General features: G+C 43.1%; 1 protein-coding gene across 1 annotated transcript in view; it reads left to right on the forward strand.

Moving 5' to 3' along the window:
• Positions 1 to 1,196: 1,196 nt before the first annotated feature.
• LOC137372531 (E3 ubiquitin-protein ligase RNF170-like) overlaps positions 1,197 to 22,781 on the forward strand; it is a 35,123-nt gene continuing 13,538 nt past the window's right edge. The window contains exons 1-3 of the mRNA XM_068036425.1: positions 1,197 to 1,351; positions 7,642 to 7,732; positions 10,504 to 10,612. Of these exons, the coding sequence (XP_067892526.1) occupies positions 1,308 to 1,351; positions 7,642 to 7,732; positions 10,504 to 10,612 (244 nt within the window). The 5' untranslated portion in view covers positions 1,197 to 1,307. The remainder of the gene's footprint in view (positions 1,352 to 7,641; positions 7,733 to 10,503; positions 10,613 to 22,781) is intronic.

Here is a 22,781-nt window from a genome sequence, read left to right on the forward strand (position 1 = left end):
CATCTAAAGTAATCCCTGAAGATAATTTAACTGCATATATTTGCTATATAATAGTATTTGCTATCGTAACAGCAAATGACCCAGAATTGCTTGAACGGATCGTCTAGCGGCATGCCTTGTTATTTAGACTTGCTCCTGCACGTTTCAGCTCAAAAATGTTTTGTTCACAAAGTTGCTGGAAATGTGATCTGTTACAAGGACACCAGGGCACTTGGTGAATAAAAGGACAAACAGTGCATCTACTTAACCAATGAGATTAAAGGATTGAGAAATAAACAGAAGGAGAACTGAGAGGGGCGGGAGTGAATTAAAGTGGGCAAATGCAATCGGATACAGGAGGAGTTATAGAAATAGGGAAAGAAAGATTGGATTAAGAGAGAACCAAAAAAGACATAATGGAAAAATAAGAAAACAGTTACAATTTAAAGTTTGACTTTTAAAATCTCCAACAACAATTCACAACTTGAAGAAATGAAACTCCACATTTGTTCACTTTCTGGGCCAGAGAGGTTGATTAGCAGTCATTAACAAGGTTACTTACAAAGTTAATTACTCGACTTAACTTTCTGTGACGAGTTTAATGGGCAATTAATGTGCAAATGTAGCAACTTCAGGGAGATTAAGCGTGAGATGCCATTTTTGCAAAGCTAATAGCAGAGCAGAGCAGAATAGAACATCCAGCAACTTTTGGTTATTTGCAATTCACAGGTTTTTTTCTTCCTTGTCACAAGTTGTTGGCTGATTTGCACATTAATAATGGCATGCATTGTCCAGATGCCATTACTTTCTCAGCAAATGCTGTGCCATTATCCATGTATTATTCCTTTGTAGTTCCTCTGATTATTAATGTTTTAATCACAAAACGTTATCCACAGATTACTAGCCAGTTGTACCAATTTAAACTTACTACCATTGTCTAGACTGGGTTTAACTCAAAGGTTATCTGCCTAATGCTTTTAGATCAAAATGTCTTAATGCAGACCTCAATGCTAGAGCTAATCTTTGAACAGTGGACTGCCTCGTCACCCTACATGTTCTATCAGTTATTAACCAAGGGACTTGAATTAAGTGCATTTTCTATAGAATGAGAAATGCTAAATGTTTCTAACTCAAAACATTTTTTTGAAAAGGACACTAGTATTTTGAATGTCTTTGTTTAATTTATCAATTTACTCAGTTGTTCGGTTTGTTAATGTTTAACTGAGATGATGTGATCTGCCATTTCATCTTTGAAGAATAACAGGCCATAATATTATCAGGCAGTACAAGCAAGCCGGGTTCATTCTCCAAACACACACCACTCCAGGATGTTGCCGCAACACTACTTCTGTCCCAGCAGTAAAGAAACAAGGTAAGAACTGAAGGTGATTACTATGCCAGAAGTAATTATATCAGATAGAAATAAAGCATATAGCAGCACAACTTCTAATTATATGTTGTGCTGGATGTCGCTTTCCTATGTTAAATTTTTACTGAATCTTCCTGATTTCATGTAAGGCCAAGTTTATTCCACTAACTTACTTGTTCAATGATATGCGTTAATGCATTTTTTAAACTGAGTTTGCTATGTATAGGCGGATATGGTAATTGTGTACTAGGTTTCATGCAATGCCTTTTGAATGCAATTTCAATATATCTTCTTGCTGTTTTCCCACCCTACTCTTCAAAAGGAAGACTTGTATTTATACAGCATCTTTCATAACTTCTGGGTGTCCCAAAGTGCTTTACAACTCACATAGTACTTTTGAAATGTAATCACTATTCTAATGTAGGAAATGTGGCAGCCAGAGGTTTAGTGCCTTTGTTACGTTACATCTTTACAGACTCACCTTTCCCACCCCAATTATTCTAATGACACTATCCCATTATTTAGAGCAGGGTCCTGGCAAGACCAAAATAGCAGGAGGAAGACTATCTTCACACCCTGGTCCAATTATCTCCTGGCCTCTAACCGACTTCACTTGAGGTTTTGGTCTTGATTTCCCGGGCTGAATTTTGTGTCCATGGCAGGGCTCCCGGTGCCAGGCCGAAAAGGTGGGGGAAATCAAGCCTCGGCCAGCTGGAGCCACCCTTCCCCCCCAGAGCGATTCTACGGCGCTAGGCCAATTACCAGCCCTGCACTGGGATCCCCGTCCTTTTAAAGATGAGGATCGCACCTCCAAGAGCTGCTAGGCAATCACAGGGCCAGCAGCTCAGCAGTTTTGGCAGTGCCACCGGGAGCAGTGACCTCTGCTGGTAATGGCATTGTCCAGACGCCATTACTTTCTCAGCGAATGCTGTGCATGTATTATTCCATTGTATTTCCTCTGATTAGTAATGTTTTAATCACAAAATGTTATCCACAGATTACTAGCCAGTTGTACCAATTTAAACGTATTACCATTGTCCAGACTGTGTTTAATCAAAGGTTATCTGCGTAATGCTTTTTGATCAAAGGCGCTGGAGCCCGGATCAAAGGTAAGTGATGCGGGGGCACCAGGGCCAGACCGACAGGCCATGGTGAGGTTCGGGAGTAGAGTGAGTGTTGAGTGCAGGGGGTGGGTGGTTCAGGGAGGAGCAGGTTTTCTTGGCGGAGGCTCTCCGCGGGCCACAGATTGCCAACGGAGGAGGAACCCCCCCGAAAGGTTGCGGGGAAGTCACCTTGTTTTACTGGGCGATCGCCCTGGATGTCGGAGGCTCCCCAGTGGCGGCAGGAAGAGGCCCTAAAGTGCCTGTTAGTAGGCCACTTAAGGGCTTCAAGTAGCCTCTGGACAGTAAGGCCATCTTTGGCCAATCCTGCCTCCGACACCGGGGAAGTGACAAACCCTCCACCCCATGCCTCCCATTGCAATTCTGTGGCCCCGTCTCAGCCTCCAAACCCATCTCGGGGGGCCCATAAAATTCAGCCTGCGTGTACACCTCCACTAACACTCTTAAGTCAATGAATGAACTTGCTTTTAAAGGGTGTATTAAATCAGGTTATGGTAGTTGGACTGAAGGACAACTCTTATTTATGTTTGAAAATGTTTTTGAAATACCTTATACATTGAGCTGAATTGTGTCACTCTCCGGCAAGTTCCGCTGCTGGGGCTGAAAGCGGGAGGCGATCCTGCTTTGGTGGGTGCAGAGACTCGGGTGGCATATTGCCGGTGGTGGACAATTAAGTGGACGCTCCCGGGGCCACCATCTGATTAAGGACAGTGGCCTGCCCCCAAGAGCTGCTGGTCCAATCGGAGGGCTGGCAGTCTCAACAGCGCCACTGCTGGCAGTGGCTATTGCTGAGGCTGCAGCCCCAAGGAGAGGGCACCTCAAAGGCCGGGCACCCTTGAAGACAGATGGGGATGTTGGGGCCTGACAGTCCAGCCCTGGCCCCAGTGATCTGGAGGAGTGGGGCTATTGTGGAGCAGTGGCAGTGCTGTCACAAGGGTGGTCCCTGCCACAAGGGGGCCCTTTCAGGGGCCATGGAGTTCCCATAAAGAGGGCCCCACCTGCCCGGAACTTTCTGGGAGGTTGCCAGGTTTCATCCAGCCGTCTCCCCACATGGTGGCAGGTCCTCCCAGCGCAGGCAAAATGGCCACAGAGGTGGGAAGTGGCTCTTAATTGAACACTTAAGTGGCTCAATTGGCCTCCTGGGGGGACCTGTCTGAGCCACCAACTTTCCTGCTGTTGGCAATATGGCATGGTGGCAGGAAGACGTTGGACTCCCCTCTTGACACCTTCCCCCAGCCATTTTGCCAGCCCTCCCGCCTCCCAGCCTGCCCCCAGACGGCCTAGAAAATTCAGCCTGCATCTGCTTTACGTTTAGCTTGCTCAGACTATCTCTACAACATACTGTAATATTTGTTTACTGTTAAGTGCTGTCTGTTGGTTGAGTATAATTTAATGCCTTGCAATGGACACATCCAAATACGATGGTAAGGATACAGAAAAATAGAAAAAAAAAACATAGAAAAATAGGAGCAGGAGTAGGCCATTCCTGCCACTAACTCCTGCTGACTGGCACACACCTTTTTATTCTGTTCTGAGATAAAGAATATAGAGTAGAACACACATAATTACTGAGAGCATGCAGAGGTTGGACGAAAAGCTTTTCTTGCAAAGTCCAATCATCCCACAATTAAATTCTTTTCATTTTAGCTCCTAGTTGCGATGGAATGAAGCCACTAACACAAGTCTATTTATGTGATCCAGAACCCAGATGCCAGGGACATGAGGGTGCATGCTACAGACTTCAGGGAAATGAGAACACATCGTTCACACTTCCAAAAGGGAATGGTAGCAGAGTGGTTATGTTTTTGGGCTAATAATCTCGAGGCCTGGACTAATGATCTAGGGACCTGCGTTCAAATCCCATCATGGTAGCTGGGGAATCTAAAATTTGGTCAATAAATAAATCTGGAATAAAAAGCGAGTATTGTTAATGGTGACCATGTAACTACTGGATTGTGTAAAAACCCATCTGGTTCACTAATGTCCTTCAGGGAAGGAAATTTGATGTCTGTACCTGGACTGGCCTACATGTGACTCCAAATTCACACCAATGTGGTTGCCTTCTGAAATGGCCTAGCAAGCCACTCATTAAACGGCAATTAGAGATGGGCAATAAATGCTGGCCTTATGAGCTACACCCACATCTTGTGAATGAATAAGGAGAAAAAGACAATTGGGCACATCAAACTGATTTCAGAACCCACCTTTTGAATTTTGAGCTCATTCTAAGTCTCCCTCTCCTCAAAAAACAACATATGCTTGAGAAACAGCTCTGAATAAAGGCCTGCCAAGCCCAGTGCCTCAAAGTAACTGAATAAGTGAAATTGGGGCCACATTTCAGTTTTAGAGTTATCTTGACCTCACCCGCCCAACAGGGAATTGCTGGGATTGAATCAGTCACCCGTTACACACGTCACCGGAATTTCCTTCATAGTGAACTCAAAGGAAAGAAAAATCAGGCGTTTATCTGGCTGCCAATGCTCTACCGCTCAGTTAATGCTCACGCTGAATTTGAAATTGCTGCCGGTACTCAACTCACCTGAGGCCCTGGACCCAGGCGGCAGGTAAGTCTCAGTGGGAGGGGGTCGCAGGGTGTAAGGGGGTCAGCAGCAAGGGCAGGGGGTTGGCTCTCAGCGGGCCTCCCCTTCCCAATGCCGGGTCCCTTGTTCAGGCACTCAGTGCCTTTTAACGGGAGATCTCTCTGCGCCCCCCACCCCCCCGCAACCCCGCACCACGCCCCCCCCCCCCCCGGAGCCGACAAGCCACCTGCATGGATTTGCTTGGTGTGCTCCCTGTGTGGCGACAGGCTTGCCTGCTGCTGGCCTAATTCTGGTGGCGGTGGTATGATTCCCTTAATTGGGCATTAATTTCCCATTAAACCTGACATAAGTGAGACCATAAAATTCCCCCCATGCTTTCTAACACAGATCTAGAAGTTTTAAAAGAATCATTTGTATATCAATCAGGAGCAGGAATCCGAACTGCTTTTTTCCCTTCCTTGCCGAGGTCAATAGTAGAACTACTGAGATCTCAGCTTATGCGATTTAGATCGGGGTGAAACTAAGATCTTTTAAAATAATATGGGCTTATTTATCCAACAGCAGTGTTACCTTCTTCATTATCAAAAACCACACTTAGTGCCATTCTCACTCCCAGCAATGTTCCTTAGTGTATACAGTAATTGGTGTCATAGTGCAGGAAATTAGTTAATCGCTTAGCAGTTTGTAAACCCAGCAGTCATTTCTTGTTTTGGCTTTTAACGGGTAAAAAGTTCCACACTGAAAGTATTCCAAGATCAAATATTTGATTTGTACTCAATGACAGGAGTCTTGGTTAATCAGTAATTTAGGAGCAATCTCTAGCTACGAACTGAAGTTTCTATGAGATTGCTCCTAAATTACATAATACTTGGTTGCAGTATACTAACAAAACCGACAAGCTGTGAATGAAATTTGGTTAATTTGGGCTTGAGCATGAAATCATCACGGGCATTACTGGTGGTATGTTCGAGCTAAAATCATGATTGAGAAGGAGGAAGTGGAGCTACTTTTTAAAGGTACAACTGGCCTATAGAAGAGAGAGATTTTTAAAAAAGAAAACTAAGCCTGGTAGAAATCAAAAGACAAGTAAATGAAAGTCCCTAATTGTTTCCTTTCTCATGGTGTTCATGTCAGACCATGAACATCAGACTTCTAACATCAAAAGAAAAAACATGTATTTATAAAGCATCTTTCACAACATTGTGATGCCCCAAAGCACTTCACAGCCAATGAAGAACTTTTGAAGTCCAGTCACTGTTACCGTGTAGGGAAATTCAGCCACCAGTTTGTTCACAGCAAAATACCACAAACAGCAAGGAGAAAAACGAACAGATAATCTGTATTAATCATAACATGATAGCACAGAAGGAGGCCATTTGGTCCGTCATGCCTGAGGCAATTCTTTGAAAGAGCTATCCAATTGGTCCCACACCCCTGCTCTTTCCCCATAATCCTATAATTTATTCCCCTTCACATATGTCTCCTATTCCCTTTTGAAAATTACTATTGAATCTGCTTCCACCACCTTTTCAAGCAGTGCATTCCAGATCATAACAACTCACCGAGTAATTTTTTTTCCTCATGTTGCCTCTGTTATTTTGTCAATTATCTTAAATCTGTGTCCTATGGTTATTGATCATTTTGTCACTGAAAACAGTTTCTCATTATTTACCTATTCAATACCCTTGGTGATTTTTTTACACCTCAATCAAATCTCTCTTTAATCTTCTCTGCTCTAAGGAGAACAATCCCAGCCTCTCAAATCTTTTCACATAACTGAAGTCTCTCATCCCTGGTACCATTCTCGTAAATCTCCTCTGCACTGTCTCCAATGCCTTGACATCCTTCCTAAAGTATGGCATTGGATACAATATCCCAGCTGGGGCCTAAGCAGTGATTTATAAAGGTTTAGCATAACTTCCCTGCTGTTGTACTTTATGCCACTATTTATTAAACCAAGGATCCCACAGTCCCTTTTAATAGCCTTCTCAACTTGTCCTGCACTTTCAAAGATTTGTGTACATCCACCCCCAAGTTTCTTTGCTCCTTCACTTCCTTTAAAATGGTATCATTTAGTCTATACTGATGTTGGTTGAGCTATGAATATTTGGGAGAATTCCATTGCTCTTTTTTCAAAATGGTGCCATCGAATTTTTACACCAACCTGAAAGGGCAGACGGAGCCTCAGTTTAATATGTTTACAGGCGGTGGCCTTTCAAAAGTGCAGCACTTCCTCAGTACTGCATGTAGTGCCAGCCTGGAGTGAGATTGCTGCAACTGATCCATGGCTGACACCTGGAATTACTTAAATACTATGGTCTCAAAAAAACTATAACTGAAATCTTATGAACTGCAATTCTTTATAAACTTTGGATTTGTGCAAAGTTTCAATTATTGATTACAAGATTTCATTATAGATTGAGAATGAAAATTAAATAGCAGAATATTTGTAAGCATTGTCGCTATCTCTTTAATATTTGGTCACTACTTTCAAACTGTTAGGAAAGGCCACTTCCTGTGATAAGAGCAATATGAAAGAATGCCCTTCATACTGGAGAAATCCAATATGAGCCATTTTACAGAGTTCAGTTACTCCAAACAAAGCTGACCTTTTTTCACTTTCGTCCTTCAGATTCGATCAAGCCAAGGACAACAGAAAGACAAAAGGTCTGAACAATCAATGCTTGGGCCAGTCAAAGGACAACTATCTCAATAATTACTCAGTGAGTGCATTCTTGTTTCCTCACATTGAGGTTTATCTAATTACAAAGTACACTGAACTCCGTCTTTACTTTATGACACTGATTACCAATGTTTCAAGAGGCACAGCTGATGTCAGTTTCTGCCATTATTGATCAGGCATGTGCTTCCACTGTCCAGTCCAGCATGGATCCCACTATATTTTATAGAGTCAGTTCATTTGCATACTTATTGGTGTAGGTGGAGTGTATCTCCTGTGTAACATGGGAATAACAGGCCAGGGTTTTGGGTAGGACAGGTGAGGGGGTGCGGTGATTGGTGGTGACATCATTTCAGGTGGAAACTTAAAAAATCAGCAGTCACTTCTTCCAGCAGCAGGTAAATGAAGAAGCTTCATCAAAACTGAATGTTAGTGGTTGTAAATGGCCCATTTGAGATTTTAAGACACTTTAAAAAAATGTTTTTTACTGGAGGAGCAGTCAATTGAAAGGATAGAGAAAAGAAGAGCCCAAAATGTCAATGGGTGTGACCTCAGACACCTATGTCTGAAATGCAGCAGGACGATTGCTCATGGGATGCAACATCAGAAAAGTCCTTTGCAGCCATATGGAGGGAGGTGGCAGAATTCCAGACCAGTGTCAGATTCAATTACCTGATAAAGTTGGACAAAGTAACAGACAGAGCACTGCCTTCTCTTTCTTGGGCATCAAAAGACAGATCACCCTCTAATATGACTTCCTTGTTGCTGAGGAATTCTCCAAATGCTGACCTTCCTGATGCTGCCCTGCATGTTCCTCTGCCTCCAAAACCCCAGTAATTTCCACGTCAGGGTCTTTTTGGACAGTGAAGTTGTGCAGAGCACAGTAAGTCACCACTATACAGAATACACACTTGTAGCAGATTGCAGACCCATTCCTGACTTAGCAAGGCAGTGAAAGAAACCTTTTAAGACTTATAATTCTCTCAGTTGCAACTCATTAGAAGCATCTGCCTTGTTATAGTGCTCATCAGCTGCCATTCCTGCAATTCGCAGAGGGGCCTTTATTCATGGCAACAGGAGATACAGGACAGGGCAGATGGAATCCATGAGAAAAAAAGCATAGTGACAACTTCCAGAAAATCTGGCCTTCTCATGCAGAATTCTTCGCATTTAGTCACCCAGAATTTGTATATTTCTATTCAGAAAGTTTAGGGGTTACTGTGGGAGCTCCTGATGCCATGAGAGTGCTATCTTTAGCAACCTACACTTTGAAGAATCCAGCAACTTGATAAAACTGTTTGGCTCTATCACATTGCTGTCTTACAGTCATCCCATAACTGGAACCACCAAACTTCTTACTTTGTGGCAGTTGAAGAATTTCTTGGTAATCTCAGGCTGTGAGGGGCAAAATACTTCAGTCCAAAAGCTCTTTTGCAAGTCTAGTAATCACTTTTTAAAGCTTCTGCATACTCCAAAGTAACACTCTTCTGCTAGTATCAGTTGATGCCAGCAACAGCTACACGTCTTTTATTTCATCGAGTATTACTCTTGGTGCAATGGGAGTGCTGGGCACATGGTCTGGATACTTCTACACTGATCCAGATCATTTCCATTTGTTACAATGAGATCCTAGCTGTTTTGGCACATGCATTGTCATCTCAGACACACAAATGGAGGGACCCAGATCACATTGTAAACTACAGCTGGGCAGTTATATGCCAGAAATGGGCCAGGGTCCGAAATAAACCTTTGAAAAAGTGCACTTATTTTTAACAAAATTTCCAAAAATGGCAATACATTTAGGGTCAAAATATCTTAAACATTAAATATTAATTTTTATGATAGCTACAGAGGTCAGCTAATATATTGGGTGGAATCTTAGTCACGTGGAGGCAGCTTTGGAGGTGGGAAGGTGGGGAATTTATGAAAATTGCACATCAGATTGTCTACCTGGTGCAGTCCCGTCTCCAAGCCACCTTGCTGGAGACGGGTTCAGAATGGCAATGGTGAGTAGTCAATTATTGACAATTAAATGCCCAGTTGGGGGCAGAATAGTCACATCATTGGGATGGTGGGTGAGCCCCCTGCTGAGGCTGAAGCCCGGCAAATGGCCGGAGGCAGCCTCTCGCAGCAGGCCAGGGGGCCTGCGAGGCCTCCATTAATTTTTACCTTTCACAACTGGAGCCGCCACTGCCAGAGGGCCACAGCTCCCCCTGCACAATGGTGACCTGGTAGCTGTGGCCACACTTATTTTTACCAATTTTTTAACTCTTCATCTTGAGAAACCCTCAGGATCTCCCAACTACATCAGCAGCACCCACCTCTCCCATTGGGGCTGCCGCCCGCCCACAGCCTCAGGTGCTCCGATTGGCCCTCCTGCCTGCAGAACCTGACCATCATCCCTAACTGGATGGGGATCCTGGAGGCGGCTGCTTAATTGGCTGCCTCCGGGTAGATCGCGCAGGTGGGCAGGACTTGAATGCCATTGGGTTCGGGACCCACAAATGATCCCAAAACCTGAGAATCCTCTAAGGTGGTAAGATTCCGCCCATTGTGTCAACTATGGGCAATAAACATATTTACAATAACTAGCTTTGTTTAGTTTAATAAAGTTTAACGTAAAGGAAAGCGGAGTTAAAATAAATCCATACCTATTGATCATTTCAAATCTAATCTTTGAGTATCAAAACTGTTGTATTTATAAAAATCCATAGTTACTAGTCAATGAAAGTTAGATATTAAATAAATATAAGATAAGCATATGATAAAATTGATGCTTAACAATTAGAAAATATTTCTTATGTTTTGCTCCAGGAATTGCAAACCTGTCCTGAGTCTAATTTCCACAGTGATCTGCACTGTCCAGTTTGTCTCCAGATTCCCACGTTTCCTGTGGAAACCAACTGCGGCCACTTGCTTTGTGGTAGGTTTGACCCTGTGAAGGTGCTTACAGTGCTTTGTACTGAGATGTACTTTTTAAGGGTAAGATTTCTTCTTTCTATTTGTCTCTTCCCCAATTAGATCTGTCAGTGGTACACAATATATCTAGTCAAGTCGGTAGGTTTATAACGACTGTTCTTATCTCTCCCAATGTCTCTTTGAAATTAAAGTACTTGGCATTCAGTTGGTGCTTCTTCACAGCATGTGGAATAATGTGGATATGAAGGCAAAGCCAACCACCCTGAGCTCTCAGTTCATAGGTGGTCTGAAATGATTTAAAACAACTAATGCATTCCCTCTCCCAGTGAGTAAGTTCACTGTGTGGTGTACTGTACAATACCTGCCACTGGGAAACACACGTTTGGATATTGGCTGAAGACAAGATTGGGCTACATTTGGACTCCTTCCCAAACAGCATACTGCCATTCATTGTCTCTGTTCATATATTAAGAATGGCAACATGGGTACATACCACAGCATGAGTAAGTAGGGTGGGAGAAACATTTTCTCCACTTGCTTCTCCTCCTAAAGAGATCAGGACTCACATTGATAATATTTCTGTGGGCATCAACAGCCCTTTAATAACTTATTCAAGTAGCCATTCTTTGTGTGAGATTGGATAGTTATCATCAGCAACCTATCCAACTGGGGGGTCATCTCAGGTCGCAAATGGGAAAAGGGATCAAATTAATTTTTTTCCATCATAGTACCCAAACTGCCCACCTGGATGTAATCAGCTAACTCAGTACAGCCTGGGCATGGATTCTGGAGACTTCATTGTCTCAGTTCCTCAGTTCCACACTGGTTGATGCACAGGCCAAGTGCAGCCTGGGTCCATTTTTTTTGTCTTAAGTTTCAATTTCTTGCTATATGTTTGAAAATACAAGTTCTGAATTGACCAGAATGGGCATGTTTCACGACAAAGAATAAACTGCAGCTCTGGGATGGACTCGATGGGCTGAATGGCCTCCTTTTATGCCGTAAATGACTGTAACTCAGCAAACCAGTTAGATTTAATATTTTTCCATTGCTACAGGAGTACATTACTACATAAGGTTTTATTTTAAATTTAATATGTTAACTACTGTTTTAAAACAGTTTGTGCGAGATTACCAATTACCACAACTCTCTCCCTACAACAGACTTTCTTATATCTATATTATAAATATGTTATTTCTCAAAATTTCTCTTTTTTTCTCCTCAAAATGATGCATCAAGGGGAAGTTAGATAAGTACATGAGGGAGAAAGGAATAAAAGAATATATTGATAGGGTTATATGAAGGGTGCCAGGAGGATTGTTGGAGGATAAACATCAGCATGGACCAGCTGGGCCGACTGGCCTATTTGTGCACTGTGCCCATCGATAATTACCTTTGAGAAGGTGGTGGTGAGCCACCTTCTTGAGTCGCTGCAGTCCATGTGGTGTTGGTACCGTGCAGTTAGACAGGGAATTCCATGTTTTGGATTCAGCAACAGTGAAGAAACGGTGATATTATTCCAAGTCAGGATGGTGTGGGGCTTGGAGGGGAGCTTGCAGGTGGTGTTCCCATGTATCTGCTGTCCTTGTTCTTCTAGATGGTAGAGGCCACAGGTTTGGAAGATGTTTTCGAAGGAGGCTTGGTGAGTTTCTGCGGTGCATTTTGTATATGGTACACACTGCAGCCACTGTGTATCGGTGGTGGAATGACTGAATGTTTAAGGTGGTGGATGGGGTGCCAATCAAGCGGGCTGCTTTGTCCTGGATGATGTTGAGCTTCTTGAGTGTTGTTGGAGCTGCACTCATTCAGGCAAGTGAAGAGTATTTCACCACACTCCTGACTTGTGACTTGTAGAATGTGGACTGGCTTTGTGAAGTCAGGAGTTGAGTTACTCACCACAGAATGCCCAGTCTCTGACCTGCTCTTGCAGCCACAGTATTTATATGCCTGGTCCAGTTAAATTTCTGATCAATAGTAACCCCCAGGATGTTGATGGTGGGTGATTAGAGATAGCATTAGATCCAAGGAAGAGGCATACAAATTTGCCAGGAAAAATGACAGACCTGAGGATTGGGAGCAGTTTAGAATTCAGCAAAGGAGGACCAACGGATTGATTAAGAAGGGGAAAATAGAGTACGAGAGCAAGCTTGCGGGGAACATAAAAACTGACTGTAAAAGTTTCTAAAGGTATGTGAAGAGAAAAAGATTGGTGAAGACAAATGTAGGTCCCTCACAGTCAGAAACAGGGGAATTTATTATGGGAATAAAGAAATGGCTGACCAACTAAATGCATACTTTGGTTCTGTCTTCACAAAGGAGGACACAAATATTATACCAGAAATGTTGGGTTGGCTTGGTGAGAGAGAGGAACTGAAAGAAATCAGTATTAGTAGAGAAATGGTGTTGGGGAAATTGATGGGATTGAAGGCCGATAAATCCACAGGGCCTGATGGTGTGCATCCCACCGTACTTAAGGAAGTGGCCCTAGAAATAGTGGATGCATTGGTGGTCATCTTCCAAGATTCTATAGACTCTGGAACAGTTCCTACAGATTGAGGGTAGCTAATGTAACCCCACTATTTAAAAAGGGAGGTAGAGCGAAAGCAGGGAATTATAGACCAGTCAGCCTGACATCGGTAGTGGGGAAAATTCTAGAGTCCATTATCAAAGATTTTATAGCAGAGCAATTAGAAAACAGTGGTAGAATCGGGCAGAGTCAGCATGGATTTACAAAAGGGAAATCATGCTTGACAAATCTACTAGAATTCTTCGAGGATGTAACTAGTAGAGTTGATGAGGGGGAGCCAAGTGGATATGGTTTATTTGGACTTTCAGAAGGCTTTCGACAAAGTCCCACATAAGAGATTAGCATGTAAAATTAAAGTGCATGGGATTGGGGTAGTGTATTGCGATGGATAGAAAATTGGTTGGCAGACAGGAAACAAAGAGAAGGGATCAATGGGTCTTTTTCCGAATGGCAGGCAGTGACTAGCGGGGTACTGCAGGGATTGGTGCTAGGACCCCAGCTAGTCACAATATACATTAATGATTTAGATGAGGGAACTAAATGTAATATATCCAAATTTGCAGATGACACAAAACTGGGTGGGAGGGTAAGTTGTGAGAAGGATGCAGAGAGGCTTCAGGGTGATTTGGACAAGTTGCGTGAGTGGGCTAATGCATGGCCGATGCAGTATAATGTGGATAAATGTGAGGTTATCCACTTTGGTAGCAAAAACAGGAAGGCAGATTATTATCTGAATGGCTATAAACTGAGAGAGGGGAATATGCAGCGAGACCTGGGTGTTCTCGTACACCAATTGCTGAAGGTAAGCATGCAGGTGTAACAGGCAGTAAAAAAAGCAAATGGTATGTTGGCCTTCATAGCGAGAGGATTTGAGTACAGAAGCAGAGATGTCTTGCTGCAATTATACAGGGCCTTGGTGATGTCACACCTGGAATATTGTGTGCAGTTTTGGTCTCCTTATCTGAGGAAGGATGTTCTTGCTATAGTGGGAGTGCAGCGAAGGTTTACCAGACTGATTCCTGGGATGGTGGGACTGAGGTATGAGGAGAGATTGAGTTGGTTAGGATTATATTCGCTGGAGTTCAGAAGAGTGAGGGGGGATCTCATAGAAACCTATAAAATTCTAACAGGACTTGACAGGGTAGATGCAGGAAGGATGTTCCCGATGGTGGGGGAGTCCAGAACCAGGGATCATAATCTAAGGACACGGGGTAAACCCTTCAGGACTGAGATGAGGAGAAATTTCTTCACCTAGAGAGTGATGAACCTGTTGAATTCGCTACCACAGAAAGCAGTTGAGGCCAAAACATTGTATGTTTTCAAAAAGAAGTTAGATATAGCTCTTGGGTCTAAAGGGATCAAAGGATATGGGGCGAATTCTGGAAAAGGCTACTCAGTTGGATGATCAGCCATGATCATAATGAATGGCGGAGCAGGCTCGAAGGGCCGACTGGCCTACTCCTGCTCCTATTTTCTATGTTTTTATGATTCAGCGATGGTAATGCTGTTGAACATCAAGGGGAGATGGTTAGATCCTCTCTTGCTGTAGATGATCATTACCTTGCACTTGTGTGGCACAAATGCTACTTGCCACTTATCAACCCATGCCTGAATGCTGTCAAGGTCTTGTTGCATGCGAGCAGGGACTGTTTCAGCTTCTGAGGAGTCTTGAACAGTACTGAACACCATGCAATTATCAGCGAGCATTCCCACTTCTGACCTTATGATGAAGGAAAGTTCATTGATGAAGCAGCCTAAGCTGGTTGCACTTAGCACACTGCCCTGAGGAACACCTGCAGCGATGTCCTGGGGCTGAGGTGATTGGCCTCCAACAACCACAACCATCTTCTTTTAGCTAGGTACGACTCCAACCAGTAGAGAATTTTCCCTCTGATTCTCATTGACTTCAATTTTGCTAGAACTCCTTGATACCACACTTGGTCAAATGCTGCCTTGATGTCAAGGGCAGTCACTCTCACCTCACCTCTGGAATCAGCTCTTTTGTCTATGCTTGGACCAAGGCTGTAATGAGGTCTGGAGCTGAGTGGCCCTAGCAGAACCCACACTGAGCATTGGTGAGCAGTGCTGCTTGATAGAACTGTCAATGATTCCAGAGAGTAGACTGATGGGGTGGTAATTGGCCAGATTGGATTTGTCCTTCCTTTTGTGGACAGGACATACCTGGGCAATCTTCCACATTGTCAGATGGATACCAGCATTGTAGCTATACTGGAGCAGCTTGGCTGCAGGTGCAGTTAGTTCTGGAGCACAAGTTGTGTATCCAGTGCTGTCAACCATTTTTTGATATCATGTGGAATGAATTGAATTGGCTGAAGACCGGCATCTGTGATACTGGGGACCTCAGGAGGAGGTTAGAAAATATAGAAAAACAGAAAAAATAGGAACAGGAGTAGGCCATTCAACTCTTCGAACCTGCACCACCATTCAAAACGATCATGGCTGATCATCCAAACTAGAAGTACCCTCTTCCCGCTTACTCCCCATATCCCTTGATCCCTTTAGCCCTAAGAACTATAGAAATATTGTACAGTTGATTGGGTAGGTTTGCAAAACCCACATATCCTTCAAGATTCTTTTGTTGCATATTACTGTTTTTTTTGATCCTATATGAAGGGCCTGGGTACTCTGCTGAATACAAGTCTGTCAGAAACAAAGAGTTGATGAGCGTCGACTTTCCTAAGCCTGGTTCACCTACAACCATCAATGTAAATTCAAATCCCCTAAGAGATCGATCATCCACTCAGCATTTCTGGCTGAAGATGGTTGGAAATGTTACTGCCTTGTCTTTTGTACTGATATGCTGGGCTCCCCTATCATTGAGGATGGGGATGTTTGTTTAATTGTCCACCATCATTCATGATTAGATGTGGCAGGACTGCAGAGCTTTGATCTGATCTGTTGATTCTGGGATTGCTTTGCTCTGTCTATTTCTTGTTTTTTCTGTTGTTTAGCACATGCATATAGTCCTGTGTTGTAGCTTCGCCAGGTTGACACTTCATTTTGAGGTATGACTGGTGCTACTCCTGGCATGCTCTCCTACACTCCGTATTGAACCAGCTTTGCTCCCCTGGCTTGATGGTAATGGTAGAGTGAGGAATATGCTGGGCCATAATATTACAGATTGTGGTTGCATACAATAATATAATAAAAGCAAAGTACTGCAGATGCTGGAAATCTGAAATAAAAACAAAAAATGCTAGAAATACTCAGCAGGTCTGGCAGCATCTGTAGAGAGAGAAGCAGAATTAACATTTCAGGTCAGTGACCCTTCTTCAGAACTGACAAATATTAGAAATGTAAAAGGTTTTAAGCAAGTAAAGCAGGGGTGGGGCAAGAGATAACAAAAGAGGTGTTGATAGGACAAGGTCACAGAGAATAACTGACCAGAAGGTCATGAACAAAAGCAAACTGTATGTTAATGGTGTGCTGAAAGACAAATTGTTAGTACAGAGAGGGTGTGAATTGACTGTAAAGCACAAAGCACTCCAAGCAAAAACATTTAAAAAAAAACAGAAACAGTGGGTAGGCACAGTAGAAACAAACTAACCAAACTAAAATAAAATAACCAAATAAAAAAGGAAAAAGGAAAAATAAAAAATAACTAAACATAAAAAGGGGGGGGGGGCCCGTCATGCTCTGAAATGATTGAATTCCATGTTCAGTCCAGCAGGCTTTAGCGTGCCTAATTGGTAAATGAGATGCTGTTCCTTGAGCTTGCGTTGATGTTCACTGGAACACTGCAGCAATCCCAGGACAGAGATGTGAGCATGAGAGCGGGGTGGGGTTGGGGGGATGGGGTGGGTGGTGGTGGGGTGCGGTTGTTGAAATGGCCAGCAACCAGAAGATTGGGGTCATGCTTATGGACTGAGCAGAGGTACTCTGCTTTGCATGACCATAAGCATGACCCCGAATTTCCGGATGCTGGACATTTCAACACCGCCCCCCTGCTCTCATGCTCACATCTCTGTCCTGGGATTGCTGCAGTGTTCCAGTGAACATCAATGCAAGCTCAAGGAACAGCATCTCATTTACCAATTAGGCACGCTAAAGCCTGCCAGACTGAACATTGAATTCAGTCATTTCAGAGTATGACGGGACCCCCCCCCCCTTTTTATGTTTAGTTATTTTTTCTTTTTTCCTTTTATATTTGGTTATTTTATTTTAGTTTTTTTAGTTTGGTTAGTCTGTTTCTACTGTGCCTACCCACTGTTTCTGTTTTTTTTTAAATTTTTTGAATGTTTGTAAATGGAGTGCTTTGTGCTTTACAGTCAATTCTTTCTTTTGGGCCTCCTTATCTCGAGAGACAATGGATACGCGCCTGGAGGTGGTCAGTGGTTTGTGAAGCACTTGTTTGTAAAGTCCCATGTTTGTAAACAGTGTTTGTAAATGGAGTGCTTTGTGCTTGACAGTCAATTCACACCCTTTCTATACTAACGCTTTGTCTTTCAGCACACCATTAACATACTGTTTGCCTTTGTTCCATGACCTTCTGGTCAATTATTCTCTGTGACCTTGTCCTATCAACACCTTCTCTTTTGTTATCCCTTGCCCCACCCCCCGCTCTACTTGCTTAAAATCTTTTACATTTCTAATACTTGTCAGTTCTGAAGAAGGGTCACTGATCTGAAACGTTAACGCTGCTTCTTTCACCACAGATGTTGCCAGACCTGCTGAGTATTTCCAGCATTTCTTGTGGTTGAATACAATTCTGTTGCTGCTGATGGCCCACAGCACCTCATGGATGCCCAGTTTTGAGCTGCCAGATCTGTTCTGAATCTATCCCATTTAACACAATGGTAATACCACACAACATTGGGCGGCACAGTGGCGCAGTGGTTAGCACCGCAGCCTCACAGCTCCAGGGACCCGGGTTTGATTCTGGGTACTGCCTGTGCGGAGTTTGCAAGTTCTCCCTGTGACCGTGTGGGTTTTCGCCGGGTGCTCTGGTTTCCTCCCACAGCCAAAGACTTGCAGGTGATAGGTAAATTGGCTGTTGTAAATTGCCCCTAGTGTAGGTAGGTGGTAGGGAATATGGGATTAATGTCGGATTGGTATAAATGGGTGGTTGTTGGTAGGCACAGACTCGGTGGGCCGAAGGGCCTGTTTCAGTGCTGTATCTCTAAATAAATAAATAAACATGCTGGAGGGTATCTTCAGTGCCAAGATGGGACTTTATCTCTACAAGGACTGTGCGATGGTCACTCCTACCAACACCATCTGCGACAGGTAGATTGGTGAAGGCGAGTGCAAATAGGTTTTTCCCTCTTGCTGATCCTCTTGCCACCTGCCACAGGCCCAATCTGGCATATATGTCCTTCAGAACTCAGCCAGCTTGGTCAGTGGAGGTGCTACTGAGACACTCTTGGTAATGAACATTGAAGTTCCCCACCCAGAGTACATTCCGTGCCTTTGCTACCTTCAATGCTTCATTCAAGTATTGTTCAACATGGAGGAATACTAATACATCAGCTGAGGGAGGGTGGGAGGTGTAATCAGCAGGAGGTTTCTTTGTCCATATTTGACTTTATTCCATAAGAATAAAGAATGGGTCCGGAGTCAATGTTGAGTACTCCCAGGGCCACTTCCATCCAACTGTACACCACTGTGCCACCACCTCTGATAGGTCTGTCCTGCTAATGGTTCAGGACATACCCAGGAATGGTGCTGGAGGAGCCTGGGACATTGACTGTAAGATAGATTCAATGAGTATGATGATGTCAGGTTGTTGCTTGACCAGTCTGTGGGACAGATCTCCCACTTTTGGCACAAGTCCCCAGATGTTAGTCAGGAGGACTTTGCAGGGCCAACTGGGCAGAGTGTGCCTTTGTCATTTCTGGTGCCTAGTTTGATGCCGGGCGGTGTGTCCGGTTTTATTCTTTTCTGTAGCGGTTGATACAACTGAGTTGCTTGCTTGGCCATTTCAGAGGGCCGTTAAGAGTCAACCATATTCTTTGTAATTCTCTGTATTTGACCCACTAAGTATTCAGGCAGTCTAATGCCGCTCTTGACAAAGCTGCTACAAGATGCCCAAAGGAACCAAGATGCAGTTGTGCTTTTATACTGAAAATAATCATTGTTTTTCTGTACTCCCAGTAGATCATATTACCATATCAGTCTAGAATGGTGGCAAATGCCTTTCATACTTTCATTCAATGTCATGTTAACTGTGCTATTAATGGTTATTTCCTTTTATTAAAACTGTAGCATGCATTTTGAAACAGACATGTTAGAGAGTAAACATAAGATTGTAATTTATTCTTGGGGTCAAATAACCTTAATAAATCACTTGGGCTTCTGTCTTTTGACTTCTGATGTCATCTGAACTCTCAGAGTAAATCAGAGTTTTATTACCCACTGCTGCTCATCCACAGCACTCACTAGATCACCCTTTTGTGCCTTGCACTGGCGCAATGTGGATTAATCTTCCTTGGTTAAGAGCAATGATGGAGAGGGGTTATTCAAAGAAGCAAAACACATAAATTACCTGAAAATATTAATCGCTTTCAGAGCTGTAATATGGTACAGAACTTTTATATATTCGTTGCAAAGCTTTGCAATAGAAATATAGAAACATAGAAAATAGGAGCAGGAGTAGGCCAGTCGGCCCTTCGAGCCTGCTCCGCCATTCATTATGATCATGGCTGATCATCCAACCCAGTAGCTTGTACCCGCTTTCGTCCCATACCCTTTGATCCCTTTAGACCCAAGAGCTATATCTAACTGCTTCTTGAAAACATACAATGTTTTGGCCTCAACTGCTTTCTGTGGTAGCGAATTCAACAGGCTCACCACTCTCTGGGTGAAGAAATTTCTCCTCATCTCAGTCCTGAAAGGTTTACCCCGTATCCTTAGACTATGACCCCCAGTTCTGGACTCCCCCACCATCTGGAACATCCTTCCTGCATCTACCCTGTCAAGTCCTGTTAGAATTTTATAGGTTTCTATGAGATCCCCCCTCATTCTTCTGAACTCCAGCGAATATAATCCCAAATGACTCAATCTCTCCTCATACGTCAGTCCCACCATCCCAGGAATCAGTCTGGTAAACCTTCGCTGCACTCCCACTATAGCAATAACATCCTTCTTCAGATAAGGAGACCAAAATTGCACACAATATTCCTGGTGTGGCCTGGTATAATTGCAGCAAGACATCCCTGTTCCTGAACTTGAATCCTCTTGCTGTGAAGGCCAACATACCATTTGTCTTTTTTACCACCTGCATGCTTACCTTCAGCGACTGGTGTACGAGAACACCCAGGTCTCGCTGCATATTCCCCTCTCTCAGTTTATAGCCATTCAGATAATAATCTGCCGTCATGTTTTTGCTACCAAAGTGGATAACCTCACATTTATCCACATTATACTGCATCGGCCATGCATTAGCCCACTCACTCAACTTGTCCAAATCACCCTGAAGCCTCTCTGCATCCTCCTCACAACTCACCCTCCCACCCAGTTTTGTGTCATCTGCAAATTTGGAGATATTACATTTAGTTCCCTCATCTAAATCGTTAATGTATATTGTGAATAGCTGGGGTCCTAGCACCGATCCCTGCGGTACCCCACTAGTCACTGCCTGCCATTCGGAAAAAGACCCATTGATCCCTTCTCTTTGTTTCCTGTCTGCCAACCAATTTTCTATCCATCGCAATACACTACCCCAATCCCATGCACTTTAATTTTACATGCTAATCTCTGATGTGGGACTTTGTCAAAAACCTTCTGAAAGTCCAAATAAACCACATCCACTGGCTCCCCCTCATCAACTCTACTAGTTACATCCTCGAAGAATTCTAGTAGATTTGTAAAGCGTGATTTCCCTTTCGTAAATCCATGCTGACTCTGCCCGATTCTACCACTATTATCTAAGCGCTCTGCTATAAAACCTTTGATAATGGACTCTAGAATTTTCCCACTACCGATGTCAGGCTGACTTGTCTATAATTCCCTGCTTTCTCTCTACCTCCCCTTTTAAATAGTGGGGTTACATAAGCAACTCTCCAATCTGTAGGAACTGTTCCAGAACCTATAGAATCTTATTTATTTAGTTAGAGATACAGCACTGAAACAGGCCCTTCGGCCCACCAAGTCTGTGCCGACCATCAACCAACCATTTTGTACTAGTCCTACATTAATCCCATATTCCCTACCAAATTCCCACAATTCTCCTACCACCTACCTACACTGGGGGCAATTTACAATGGCCAATTTACCTATCAACCTGCAAGTGTTTGGCTGTGGGAGGAAACCAGAGCACCTGGTGGAAACCCACGCACTCACAGGGAGAACTTGCAAACTCCACACAGGCAGTATGCAGAATCGAGCCCAGGTCGCTGGAGCTGTGAGACTGCGGTGCTAGCCACTGTGGCACCCCAGAGATGACCACCAATGCATCCACTATTTCTAGGGCCACTTTCTTTAGTACTCTGGGATGCATACCATCAGGCCCTGGGGATTTATCAGCCTTCAATCCCATCAATTTCCCCAACACCATTTCTCTATTAATACTGATTTCTTTCAGTTCCTCTCTCTCACTAAGCCCTGTGTTCCCCAACATTTCTGGTATAAATATCACTGCATATTCACTATTCATAAAAAAAAATTATTACCTCCCTGAGAAGTAGAAAATATGTACATTTTTTTATAAGCTGTCAGAAAAGAAAGAATAAAGATGTAAGTTAGAGATGTCATGGAGAGATTTGAACAGAACCAAAAACACTTTATAAAACTTTACCCTATCACTCTCCAAGATTGTGCTGAAGATAGGAATTTGAAGAATACTTTTAAACACTCATACCATGATGGCACTCAAATTTCCTAGGGGTTCAGCTACTTACACTCACTTTACATGGGAATTATCCCAGAACTAACACCTTCTGGTATGCAAATAAACTCACTTCCTCCTCCTGCTGATGAATAGCATTATTTTCTGACAATAGAACAGCACCTTGGACATCCATGATATTGAGAGCTAAAGAATTGCATAAACAGCACAAGTTAATGGGCTTGTACATTCAAAAGTGGTGTACTTCCAAAGTGCTACCTGGCAGCTGACAAATGTGACAGACAAATAATATCATGCAATCACATCATTAATTCATTCGGTATAATTCTTAGCTATCTCTGACTACAATTTTTTTTTACATGGTACAACCAAGGGCTCTCTCCAGTGTCAAATAATTCCTGTTGTTCTGCTTTAAGGAAGATTAGAGAATTCATGCTCATGAAATCCCAAAAGAAGGATACAAGTGACCAATCAGAATGAACTTGTTTTCAACCCACGTGGGTTAATTCCCTTTTGTGCTATTTATTAACACGTTCAGATAAATTGTTGTTTGCACTACTTTAAAACAAAAGTTAACTTATTTGAAATGTGGGTACAGCAGTCTAGTGGTTATGGTAGTGAGGTAGTAATCTACTAATCATGAGTTGAAATCACACCATTAATTGAATTCAATATAGCTTAGGAAAAATTATTATGAAAGCTACTGGATTGTCAGAAAAGCCCAACTGGTTTATTAATGTTATTTAGAGAAAAGGACTTGCCATCTCTCTCCAATCTGGCCCTCACTTGATTTTTGTCTACATAACATGCTTGACAAATAATTCAGATGTGTAATAAATG

Source organism: Heterodontus francisci, chromosome 8 (assembly GCF_036365525.1).
Source record: "Heterodontus francisci isolate sHetFra1 chromosome 8, sHetFra1.hap1, whole genome shotgun sequence".
Classification (NCBI taxonomy): Eukaryota; Metazoa; Chordata; class Chondrichthyes; order Heterodontiformes; family Heterodontidae; genus Heterodontus; species Heterodontus francisci.